Genomic DNA, 12,232 nt, shown 5'->3' with positions numbered 1-12,232 from the left:
GGACCTCGTTGGAATAATAATGCACATAAGAAGATTCGGCTGTTCGATATAAGCCGGTACAGCGTCGTAAACACTGCCGCTCGAACACCCGAAACTTCTCCATCTGGGAAGGGGCAACGTTGAACCACACAGGACAACCATACACGATCATTGGCCGTATGAGGGCCATGTAACAAATTACTTTCACTCTGGGGTCAAGCCGACTGCTAAAAAACAGCCGTTTCGTCAGAGCGAAGGCTCCTCTGGCCCTGGTCAGAGCAGCATTTATATGTCTGTCGAAATATAAATACTGATCTAACCAGATACCGAGGTACTTCACTACACTTTTGCTCGCTAATGGCTGCCCGTGAAGATCAACGATTACCATCTTGCGCCAGTTCTTACACGTATCCCTCGTGGCCCTAGCCAACGGGGTCCGGAACAGAATTGTCTCTGACTTCTGGACATTTATTTTCAGTTTCCAGTCGTCGCAATATCGCTGAATCTTGTCGAAATCACGCTGCAAGAGAATTCTAATAACCTCAACCTTTCGGGCCGTTCTGTACGCAATTAGATCGTCGGCGTACGCAATTGCCTTTGTAAGACTACCTATCAGATCGCTGGTGTAAATGCTGAAGAGAATCGGTGCACTCACCACTCCCTGTTGAAGACCATTTTTAATTGAGAATGTTGTGGTAGAAGTTACATTGCCACTTTTGACAACAAACTTTCTACCGTTAAGCATATCATAAAGTATATACAACAATGGCTTGCTTATGCCAAGCCTGCTCAGTTTTAGGTAAAGACTTTCTAACCATACGGTGTCAAAGGCCTTTTCCAAGTCAACCAGAACAGCACATGTGCATTGTTTTGATTTATCCCATTGGATATCAGAAACGAGTTTAGACGCACCATGAATTGTGTCATGACCCGCCTTGAACCCGAACTGTTTATCCAGGATTATTTTGTTGTCCGCAGCCCACTTAGTCGGAGCCCTATTGATGATTTTTTCGAAAACTTTGCTGATGCTCGGTAGAAGACTTATCGACCGAAGATTTGACGGGTTGGAGTTGTCCTTTCCCTTCTTCGGGAGAGGTGGGTGTAAATGTCAATTGCTTCCATCGGTAAATGTCTTAGTACAACGTTTGAGATACCATCGACACCTGCTGATTTTTTATTGAATTGAAGATGAGCTGAAGCTCGACCTTCGTCACTAACAAGGGGCTTGGTCCCGTTTGCTCGGCGATTAAGGCATTTGCCAAGGAATCGTCATTGAACCGCATGAAACGGCGGTTCTAAGATCGCCATTGTGTCGTATCATTTCGAAGGTAAAAGTGATTAAGTAGGGCTCTGTTTTCTAGGTCGTGGTTGGGGCGAATGCTAACATTTACCTTGTACACTTGCTGGAAAGCAGCTCCCACCGCCTCCACTTTTTTCTTCGGATCTTCAATTATATAAACGTCATCGTCAAAGATGGCTTCTTCTGGATCTATTTGCGCTGTAACTGTTCTCTTCAGTTCCTTGGAGTTTCAGACACGAAAGGTCATTATCGTTCTTTTTTCTGAATATCTTGTTAATGTTAGGGAACATACTAGGGTCACTGGAATTAACTGACTGGATCTTACGGTCCAAGTACTTGTTAATTGATAACCTGTAGTTCTCCTTAATCAACAGATTGACATTTTTTATTGACGACTTCAGTGTCCTAACCTCCAAGTCGTGTGGGTCTGTAAGTCGTCTGTACAAGTTTTTGAGTGTTGTCAGTAAGCCACTCTTGTGCCTGCGTAGTGCGTCAATAGTCGCGTTTCTGTAAGCGTCCATTTGGTCCCGTCTTTTGTACTTTGGTATTGTCCGTTCCATCATTCGTTTTATTGTTTCGTCCATCTGTTGTAAATGTTGGTCAATTTCTGTATTTGTCAGGTTTCTGTTTTTTGTCGGAGCTATGTCACTCGAACGAATTTCTCTCGCTAATGCGTTGGTGAAACGAGGCCAGCGCATCTTACTGTAATTGTAAGAGTGCATTGCAACGTATTCTTCCAATTCCACGCGTTCGTTCGGAATCTGCATTACAGCAGCCAGTCCGCAGTGATCACTGTCGTACTCGACTGTCTGTAAGCAGTTTCGAGGGTGATTATCCACTTTGTCTGTAACTGTCAGTCTGTTGTCGTACAGCAAAAGATCCAGAAAGGAGCCGCTTCTTGGATACGATGGCTTTTTAGTAGGTCGACGCCATATTCAACGCTGTGAAGATTCATCAAATTAAAAAGATGGTTAACTCTGGGAATACTATATTGATTTCCCCAATCTTCATGTTTTGCGTTCAAATCACCGGCCAAGACGAAATTGTTTTCTTCCAAGCACAGTTTAAGTTCCCTAAAAAGAATCTCGAGTTCTGAAGCAAAGTAAGTAACCTGCGGAGCTCCAGCCGCATAAGCCGCAATCATAAACATCCGCTTCCCTTGCGTGAGAGAGATGCACACAACGCAAACTTCTAGCGTCTTAAGCTTTCACAATTCATTGTTGTATACGACTTTATAATTAATGCCTTTTCGTATAAAGAGAGCGACACCGCTCCCTTGAGTGAAGTCCGAGTCCAACGCACTAACCAACACGCAACGGGTACTAGCGTTGGGCTTGGAGTTACAATGATTTTTCAGAACTATGTATATCTGTTTTAACTTTTAAAGCTCTTTTTATTTAAATGGATGTGGAAAACATGAAATATAAATCGACCACCAACAATTGAGTTTAGTTTAGATTTTGAACATTTCTAAAATTCTTTATAGCACTTACCTTTTGTTAAATATATTATATATTTCTAAGCTATTTTTATCCTACATACATTTACTTTTGTCATTCTCATAAACTTAAAAATTCCTTAATTCAAAAACAATAAAATCTAAAATACGTAAGTAATTACCATAAAACAACTATTTATTATTTGATTTTATTTTTAATTGCGATTATAAAGTCCAACGTTCAGCTTGCCTATGTATGTATAAGCGGATCGCTTCGCATGACCCCATCTGCGGCAATGGACACCCTATTCACCCTAACACCGCTTCACATACTTAGCAAACAAATAGTTGCAAGATCTGCTATTGGCCACTCCGTAATTCTTAAATATTTAGAATCCATTTCAAAGCACACAGGCTGCACCATTTCCCAACTGCACATGGATCAAAAGCAAATGAAGGGTTTGGTGGGGGTGTACTTAACGACAGAAATCAGGTATCTCATTCTGACTTTCCAATCGTTTTAGAGTGGATCTTTTGGCGATAAAAGTAGTCTTGTCCTGGCTTAAGGAAAACGTCACATCTGATATCCGTATCTTCTCAGATAGTCAGGCCGCTATCAAATCTCTGAACCCTGTCTCTACAAACTCTATAACAGTTTATAACTGTAGATCATCTCTAATGGAGATGGCACAACAGTTTAATATTCACCTTCACTGGGTGCCGAGCCACAGAGACAGGTAACTGTAAGGCAGATGAACGATACAGTACAACCCATTCTACCTCGTTTGGCAAATGCTGGCATACCAATCCGCTACTTGTAAACTATTGCTAATGCAGAACGCTATAAAGAAGGCAAACATCAGGTGGAACAACATCACCACGGGTCAGGTCACAAAAAACATCTGGCCAATATTAGATTTAAAGCGATCAAGGTGCTTGATATCTCTGTTTTATTGGAAAACACGCTATGCGTATTCTCAAATAGCTTTTGCAGAAGCTGTATGGACGAGGAAGAGGATTAAATAGTTTTTCATCTTCTCTTTGCATGCCTTTTTCTAGCTCAAAAACCCAAGAATTACCTAGGAGAATTCTTCTATAACGATCTAAATTATATAAGCATAATCAGCCTCTCAAGTTTCGTAAGGGACTCAAACTGGTTTCATTAAGCTTAGGAGGAAGTGATGTGGAATCACAAAAGCCATTAAACTGGCTTAAGGCCCAACTATAATAGGCATTAGCTAGCATATGCGGGCATAAGTAAACGTGCGAATACAAAGAATCTCAATACGAGTGAACATAATGGAGTCTAGCTCCGTTTCGTTCAATTTTTCTCAGTTTCGTTAACTTAAGCACACTTAAGCAAGAGCGATCCCAGTCGCTCGCCGCATAAGTAAAATCTGACATGTAGATACGTGAGCAAAATTACATTATGGCTATCCGCTTAATTTCACAAATAAATAAAAATTGGGTGGCGCAACAGTCCATGAAGAACCAGGGCCTAGTGACTTACAACTCTCAACCATTCCTGTGTACGAGTAATGTTGTCAGGAATGGAGGGGACCTACAGTTTATATGCCGATTCCGAACGGCTAATTCGAGAAAGCACTTTTTCATGACAATTTGTCAATTCCTCGCAAGAGGCAGTACCCGTGAAAAGACTTTAGATGGCATAGGCAGGGATCGAACCCAAGACCTCTGGCATGACAGTTCAACGCACTAACCATCATGCCACGGGTACTACTTAATTTCACAAACTTAAGTGAATTTTCGTTGGGTTTTTGACATAAGCTTATGTTTGCTTATGCCTATTATAGTTGGGCCTTTAGGCTTAAGTGTGTCCTATTCCATTATGGAAAGCCACTTTAACCTAACCTAACTTGCGACTATCTGAAAATTTTTGCATTTAGGACTCCAGACTTTTGATCAAACATGTCATTGCTATGGTAGAGAAGTCGAAAAAAATGTGTCCCCGATTCCGTCCGTCCGTATGTCCTGGCCTCAAATTTGGAAATTAAGGTTTTGAGCCAAATCGCGTAAGGCGCTTTTGCATTTTTTGCGACTAAAAATTAAAGTAGTCCCCTTACAAATATGATTTTTTAAGAGCAGTAGATTTTTTAAAAATTGTCTCTAAGATTTGTTCCTTAATTTGGCTTCTTTTAATTTAAAAACAATATTTTTGTATAGAACCGTTAGACTGTCTCAATAATATTTGATGATGAAAAATGTCATAATTTTTTTAAGAAATGAAAATGTCATTCACGATATTTTATGAAGGTAGGTTATTTAATACTTTTCTGATATAATAAAATTGTATTGAATTGTAATATTTTATGTGCAATTTAATTTGTCTTTCTCGGATGCACACAGGGTGTCTCACAGAATGTTTCTAAGGTAATTTTGAGGCGAAAAACTTAGGAGGTAATTTTTCGTTCCCCTGCGATTTGAATGGAAAAATACTGTATCTGGTTAGGCAAAAACAAATAAACGGTGATTTTTTAAGAGCTTGAGAACTTTTAAAAAAAAAAACGCATAAAATTTGCAAAATCTCATCGATTCTTTATTTGAAACGTTAGATTGGTCCATGACATTTACTTTTTGAAGATAATTTCATTTAAATGTTGACCGCGGCTGCGTCTTAGGTGGTCCATTCGGAAAGTCCAATTTTGGGTAACTTTTTCGAGCATTTCGGCCGGAATAGCCCGAATTTCTTCGGAAATGTTGTCTTCCAAAACTGGAATAAATGCTGGCTTATTTGTGTAGACTTTAGACTTGACGTAGCCCCACAAAAAATAGTCTAAAGGCGTCAAATCGCATGATCTTGGTGGCCAACTTACCGATCCATTCCTTGAGATGAATTGTTCTCCGAAGTTTTCCCTCAAAATGGCCATAGAATCGCGAGCTGTGTGGCATGTAGCGCCATCTTGTTGAAACCACATGTCAACCAAGGTTCAGTTCTTCCATTTTTGGCAACAAAAAGTTTGTTAGCATTGAACGATAGCGATCGCCATTCACCGTAACGTTGCGTCCAACAGCATCTTTGAAAAAATTCGGTCCAATGATTCCACCAGCGTACAAACCACACCAAACAGTGCATTTTTCGGGATGCATGGGCAGTTCTTGAACGGCTTCTGGTTGCTCTTCACTCCAAATGCGGCAATTTTGCTTATTTACGTAGCCATTCAATTAGAAATGAGCCTCATCGCTGAACAAAATTTGTCGATAAAAAAGCGGATTTTCTGCCAACTTTTCTAGGGCTGAAAATTCGACGTTGTGGCAGATCGTTCGGCTTCAGTTCTTGCACGAGCTGTATTTTATACGGTTTTACACCAAGATCTTTGCGTAAAATCTTCCATGTGGTCGAATAACACAAACCCAATTGCTGCGAACGGCGACGAATCGACATTTCACGGTCTTCAGCAACACTCTCAGAAACAGACGCAATATTCTCTTCTGTACGCACTGTACGCATTCGTGTGGTTGGTTTAATGTCCAATAAAGTAAACTGAGTGCGAAACTTGGTCACAATCGCATTAATTGTTTGCTCACTTGGTCGATTTCGATTATGTAGACCATAAATCGGACGTAAAGCGCGAAACACATTTCGAAGCGAACACTGATTTTGGTAATAAAATTCAATGATTTGCAAGCTCGTTAGTAAGTCTATTCATTAAGGAATGTCAAAGCATACTGAGCATCTTTCTCTTTGACACCATGTCTAAAATCCCGCGTGATCTGTCAAATACTAATGCATGAAAATCCTAACCTCAAAAAAATCACCCTTTATATGGAAACTACAAAATTATTAGGTGCTTGAAAGCGACCAAAATCCTTAAAAACCCAAAAGTTTTAGTTTGATTTATAAATTACTCAAAAACTGATATGCGCATTGAAAAAGTTACAGTGATCATAAAAACAACTACAAGATCAAGTTGAAATTTGATTAAGGTAAAGCCAATTCAAAAAAGTGTACAACAAATCATAAAACATTTATAGCTTGAAAATAAAAATAACTTTAAAAAGTTATTCGAAAACCTGAATAGTACTGTTAAATTGTATTTATTCATTGACTTGCACAAAGCTTTCAGTATAATTTAGTTTTAAATTAAATAAATAAATACAAATATATGTAATGTACAATGTACATTTACCGCATTTTTGTACAACATCTACAGTATACATATATTTCACATAATTTCAAAACAAAACAAAATCTTCAAGTAAATATAATAAAATAAATGTAATGAAAAAGAATTCGTCATATATAATATATGATAAAACGGTTTTCAGCAGAAAAATGTAAAACGGTTTAAAAGTAAGTTTTGTTCTTCTAACGAATCTGTTGTCTAAACAGTTCTGTTAAATCAATTTTTTGAAATATATTTGAAAATATAAAAATATTGTGAAAACTGTTTTTTTTTTTTTGTAAGTTGATCTAAAGATTGGATTCGAAATCAAAATTAAACCTTAAATGTATTTATGAAAACTATGAAAATATTAAACTCGTGGTTTTCTCAAAACTTTATATAAAGCCTAATAAAGACAAATAGCTCATAAGAATTTTCAGAAACTAATGAAGAGGTATCAAGAGATATTTTGAGTTTTTGGTTTTCCTTATGGTATTTTAAAAGAGGCATATTTTAAAAACATAGTTATAAACGTTAACGATTTAAGGACTCTTAATCATTTGAAAGCGCATTCATTTGTTTTTGTTTTGTGACAGAAAAAAAAGGTATTTTGTCGAACAGTGTTCTTTCCAAACTATTCTGTCATCATTGCGTTGACTTCTTTTAATGTTGCAAAATGCTAAGAGATTTAGTATACATTTTCGCATCTTACTTTCGCGTAACCTTTTGCCAAAGTAATAATCACAAAATGGCTGTAATGAGTTTTGAGTTTTTCACGTTTCAAAATAATAGATCAACCTTTCCAAGATCTAGGTTGAATTACTTTGTTTTTTTTTTGTTTTTTTACAAACTATCAATATTTAGATGTGTTGAAATAAGCGTCTTCTTTTAAAAAAATACAGATTTTAATCTACTGACCCCAAAGTTTGCAACTAATTGAAAGTTTACACTAAATAAGAATTCAAAAAACTTTTTTTTTTTCGTTATTTTTCAAACTCAACAAGTTGTCTCTTTATTTTAGTTATCATAAAATAAAAATATATTTATTTTCGAAAATTAAATGAGAAATATTTCATATTTCATATTCATTTAAAACAAACAAATTAATTTTACTCTAAGCTTACATAATTATTGTATATGCAACAGTTTGTTCGACAGTAAAACTGCCTTTTTATATATAGTATTATATTATGTGCAAAATTAATTATTTATTTACAAAATACATAGTTCAATAAAATTAATTAATATAATAATAATTATTATTATTGAATTGACTGAGAAAAAATAAAATAAAATTAACTTAAACTACAGCTCAGTCGTAATTTCGTCTTGCGGTCGAAAACCAAGTTTAAAAAACTCATCTTCTAGCCATAATGAGCTCTGATTGAGATCCGATATCAGGTTGCCCTTTAATGTGTTAAAGCTGCTGCCAAACGGATCTGAAGCCCGTGGCTCTTCGAATTCATGTAAACTTATTAGCGAACCAAAGAGCTGCATTTTTTGTGGCGAATTCGAATGATTGTTCGATGACTTAAAAGTGGTTTGTTTGTACGGTGAATTTCGCAGATGCTCATCACTCTGTCCGGTTGACTGGAAGAAGTCTATCAACTGGCCCACCTGGGGCTTATAACGATCCAGTGCTTGCTCGGACCATGCGTATATTCGATTCCAATCGTGTGGTGGTGCTGGGATGAGTTCGATGGGACGATTGAGAAGAATAAGAATTTTTGCGAGATCTCTCACAATCGGTCGATATGAATTCGCGGCAGCGGCATCACCTGACAGATATAACTTTCTTATCTGCCGTCGAGTGTCATTGAGCATGCCTAGAAAATACTCAGCATTCGGACGCATATCATTGAGCTGTCGCAGGAAATCCGACCGGTCCATCGTATTTTCGTTGATAAGTTTTTGTTTGATAGTTTTTCGTCGACGTTTTCGCTTTATGAGAACTATAGCAACTGCTAGTAGTGATAGGCAAACGAAGAAGCCTCCAAATAAGCCAGCTAGAGCTGCTAAAAGTGGACCCGAGATGCCAGTTGGGATGCAAACACGCCCCATGAAATCGGGGTGCGATGACCATTGCCCTGCATATCCTGAGGGACAAACTTCGACACACTTCCGAGTGTCAGTTACTAGGAGATTGGGATTGGGACATTTTATACATCCTTCGATGCTGCATCGCAAACAATTCCTGCTCGCTGATGGCGGACATCCTGAAAATAAAAACAAAAATAAAAAATTATTAACTTTGAGGAAAATATAAGTTATTGTACGTTTAAATAGAAAGAAGAGCGGAATTTCCAAGAGATGGCGTAACTGTGCCACCCTATAAGAAAGTTCTATAACTTTTTCAAAAATGTAGGGTAGTGTCATTTTTACTTTAAAATATACATACGTCAAAGACATCAGCTATTCTAATTTTCAAGATTTCAGGAATAATTCGGGTATCGCATACATTAAGGTGTACACACACTTGTATGTATATAAAATTCTATGTTTTAACAGAAACATATTTTAAATATGTTGCTTTGAACAATGATTTCGTTTAGTGTTCACTCGCCTTTATATTTTTATATCTGTGTATGGTTAGTACACACAAAAGTTAACAATTTGACAAGTGACAGTTTAGTTTTTAGTGTGCGTGTCGAATTGTTTCCTAAGCTATAAATTATTCAGCAAGTTCATGATAGAATTTAATTTTTCTGGAACAATTGCTGCGATTTTATTCCGTATTCCGTTCTTAAATTGCCAGTCCAAGTGTAGGTTGTTTACATATGTATAATGTAATGCGCCAAGCCAAAAGTTGTGACAGTTGACAGATTGGGTACCCCAACAAACAAACCAAAACAAAAAATATTAAATAACTGCCTTAGCGTTAGCCCTCAGCTACGGTAATTTCATTTAATTGAATTGTTTTCCCCCAGGGGACCAATTGTGATTCATTGAATCTTCATACATTTTGCCGCTAGGGGACATGGGAAATTTTGTTTGCTTTCATTTTAACATGCTCATGTGCTATGTGAACGTCAGTCGATATACTTTTTATAAAAACACGTCGATCTTGTATCTAGATGAAGCATCTTTTTCTTTTTACAAACAATAAGGAAGACCGATCCGATACAAAAAAGAACAACGTTTTCCGACAGATTGCATCGTGTGATTCGTCTGTCTGTTGCCTGCGTGTTGTTTGGTAAAGCCGATGTTATCGGTCATTATGATAATTTATTTTTTTTTTCTGTCAGAAATTATCTTTGGGCTTAAAGGTTTATTTATGTGTTGTTGTAACGTGAAACGAAGATCAGGTGAAATCGCGGACAGAAAGAATTCAAAATAAGATGGATAAACTAGAGAGAGGGATGACAGGTTAAAGAGCAAGAATAGAGATAATTGTATTATTTGCTTTGATCTCGCTAAATGAGTTGATTGAGCAAATAACTACCGCTTGCAGCGGCATAAGCAGATTATTATTGCGAGAGCTTTAATTGACTTAAATTGTAAACATTTATAATTTTATAAAAGGTATTTAGCAGTGCTAATAAAGCTATTCAAAAAGTTTTTATTTATATGTTTAAACCTGACTATGATTGTTGTTAAATGATGTCTAAATCACGACAAGTCGCTGATTTAATTATTTGTGATGGTCGACGATGTTTTTGATTTAAAAATTCAAATTAATACTTTTGCGTGCTTCTAAAAAAATGATGATAATCATAGGCGCATGTTTGGGTAGACTTAAGGTCTTCATTTTTAACTGGCATCACTTTTTTTATATTGACAACTAATTTGATAGCTGTCAGAAAGTTTCGTTTTGATAGTTCCTACATTGAGTTTACCATTAAAGATGGTTACATTTTAAGGGCCGACGTTGACGTTTTTCCTGCAGTTCATTTGACATTTCTCAATGTCAGATACTAACGCAATTTCAACCTTGGAAAGATATACAATCGAGCAACGCGTTTATGTTATCCAGACCTATTATGAAAGTTTGCCTTTGAATCAAAATGCAAATGAGCAGGAGTGATTGGCGAAAAACCAATGCACCCACAAAGACTGTTTGGTGCGGTTTATATGCTGGAGTCATCATCGGGCAGTAGTTTTTCCAAAATGAGGCCGGTCAGGCAGTTACTGTGAATGGTGTTCACTTTCGTGAGATGATAACGAACTTTTTATGACCGGAATTGAAGGATATTGATGTGAACGATATGTGATTCCAACACGACGATGCTAGCAAAGCAATAGTTCTTTTGCTCGAAAAATTCAATGTCCGCCAAGATCATGTATTTTGACACTGTTGGGCTTCTTTTTCTGGGGTTATTTGAAAGAAAAGGTGTACGTCGATAAGCCAGCAGCAACTCAAGAGCTATAGGATGAGATAATCCGGTCTATTATTGGCATAGGCCCTCAATTCTGCCTCAGCGTTATTAAAAATTTAGACCATCGGAAGCCGAGGTCAAGGAGCGGTCGTTTCGACGATATTTTGTTTTATGAATAATTGAACCATACAAATATTATCATAACAAAAAGAAATTACAATAATTTTCTTAATAATTTGTGTTTTATTCAAAACCAACAAAAGGCCTTAAAATTTAACCAACCTTTATTTTGACATAATGACAGAAGAAGGTGCAATCAAGTGAGAAAGAATAAGAGAACCAATTTGACAATGTTTAAACTAAAAAATTCTATTTCACATGTGTGATTGCGCAAGTGCTTTTGTCACATTCAGAAGCACTTTCTTTTCCACCTGGAATACTAACTGTCAATTTAGATGGTTTGTAGACCGCTAAATGAAAAATTAATCATAAAACTAAAACTAGAACGTAATTATCTATTGCAATTACGGTTCACGTGTTCAAGCTATTTGACAGATCTCTTAAGAACTTAAGATTATTTAAAAGAGAATTAGTGTCGATTTCATAGACATTCGATAGTTTTTGTAGTAAGAAGTGACAGAACTAATTGTTTAAGTAGTACCAGTTCCTGCTACGAATAACCTTATGTCTTGAAGTTTTGTTTTTACGTGATGTCATGCATGCAATAGGTTAACCTTGTTTCTATTTATTTTTCAAGTCGTAATCTTATTACAGCTTTTCATTTAAACAAAAAAAAATAAGAAAGAAACACTCAATGTTCTATTAAAATAATGCCATGTGCACACACATCTTGATTGCAATGTCAACAACATTGACCCATTTACCTACTCCGCCTTAATAATAATAATGATGTTCTTTCTTTGCTTGGACGCGGTCTGTTGATCTTTCTGTTTTGCCTCATATCTTTTACGTATGGCTTAAGATCTATGTAAATTACTTTGTTTGTCTTCCATAATTTATACAAACGTGTGTTAGGTACTTCCATTATTATCCCGAAATTCGATCCCAAAAACCG

The 12,232-nt window shown here is 36.6% G+C and overlaps 1 protein-coding gene across 1 annotated transcript in view; it reads right to left on the bottom strand.

Moving 5' to 3' along the window:
* Positions 1-7,842: 7,842 nt before the first annotated feature.
* LOC129953625 (uncharacterized) overlaps positions 7,843-12,232 on the bottom strand; it is a 148,267-nt gene continuing 143,877 nt past the window's right edge. The window contains exon 2 of the mRNA XM_056066865.1: positions 7,843-9,057. Coding sequence (XP_055922840.1) covers positions 8,147-9,057 — 911 coding nt within the window. The 3' untranslated portion in view covers positions 7,843-8,146. The remainder of the gene's footprint in view (positions 9,058-12,232) is intronic.

Source organism: Eupeodes corollae, chromosome 1 (genome assembly GCF_945859685.1).
Source record: "Eupeodes corollae chromosome 1, idEupCoro1.1, whole genome shotgun sequence".
Classification (NCBI taxonomy): Eukaryota; Metazoa; Arthropoda; class Insecta; order Diptera; family Syrphidae; genus Eupeodes; species Eupeodes corollae.
Note: the sequence above shows the minus strand (reverse complement) of the source record. Positions and strands in the feature narration are given on the sequence as shown.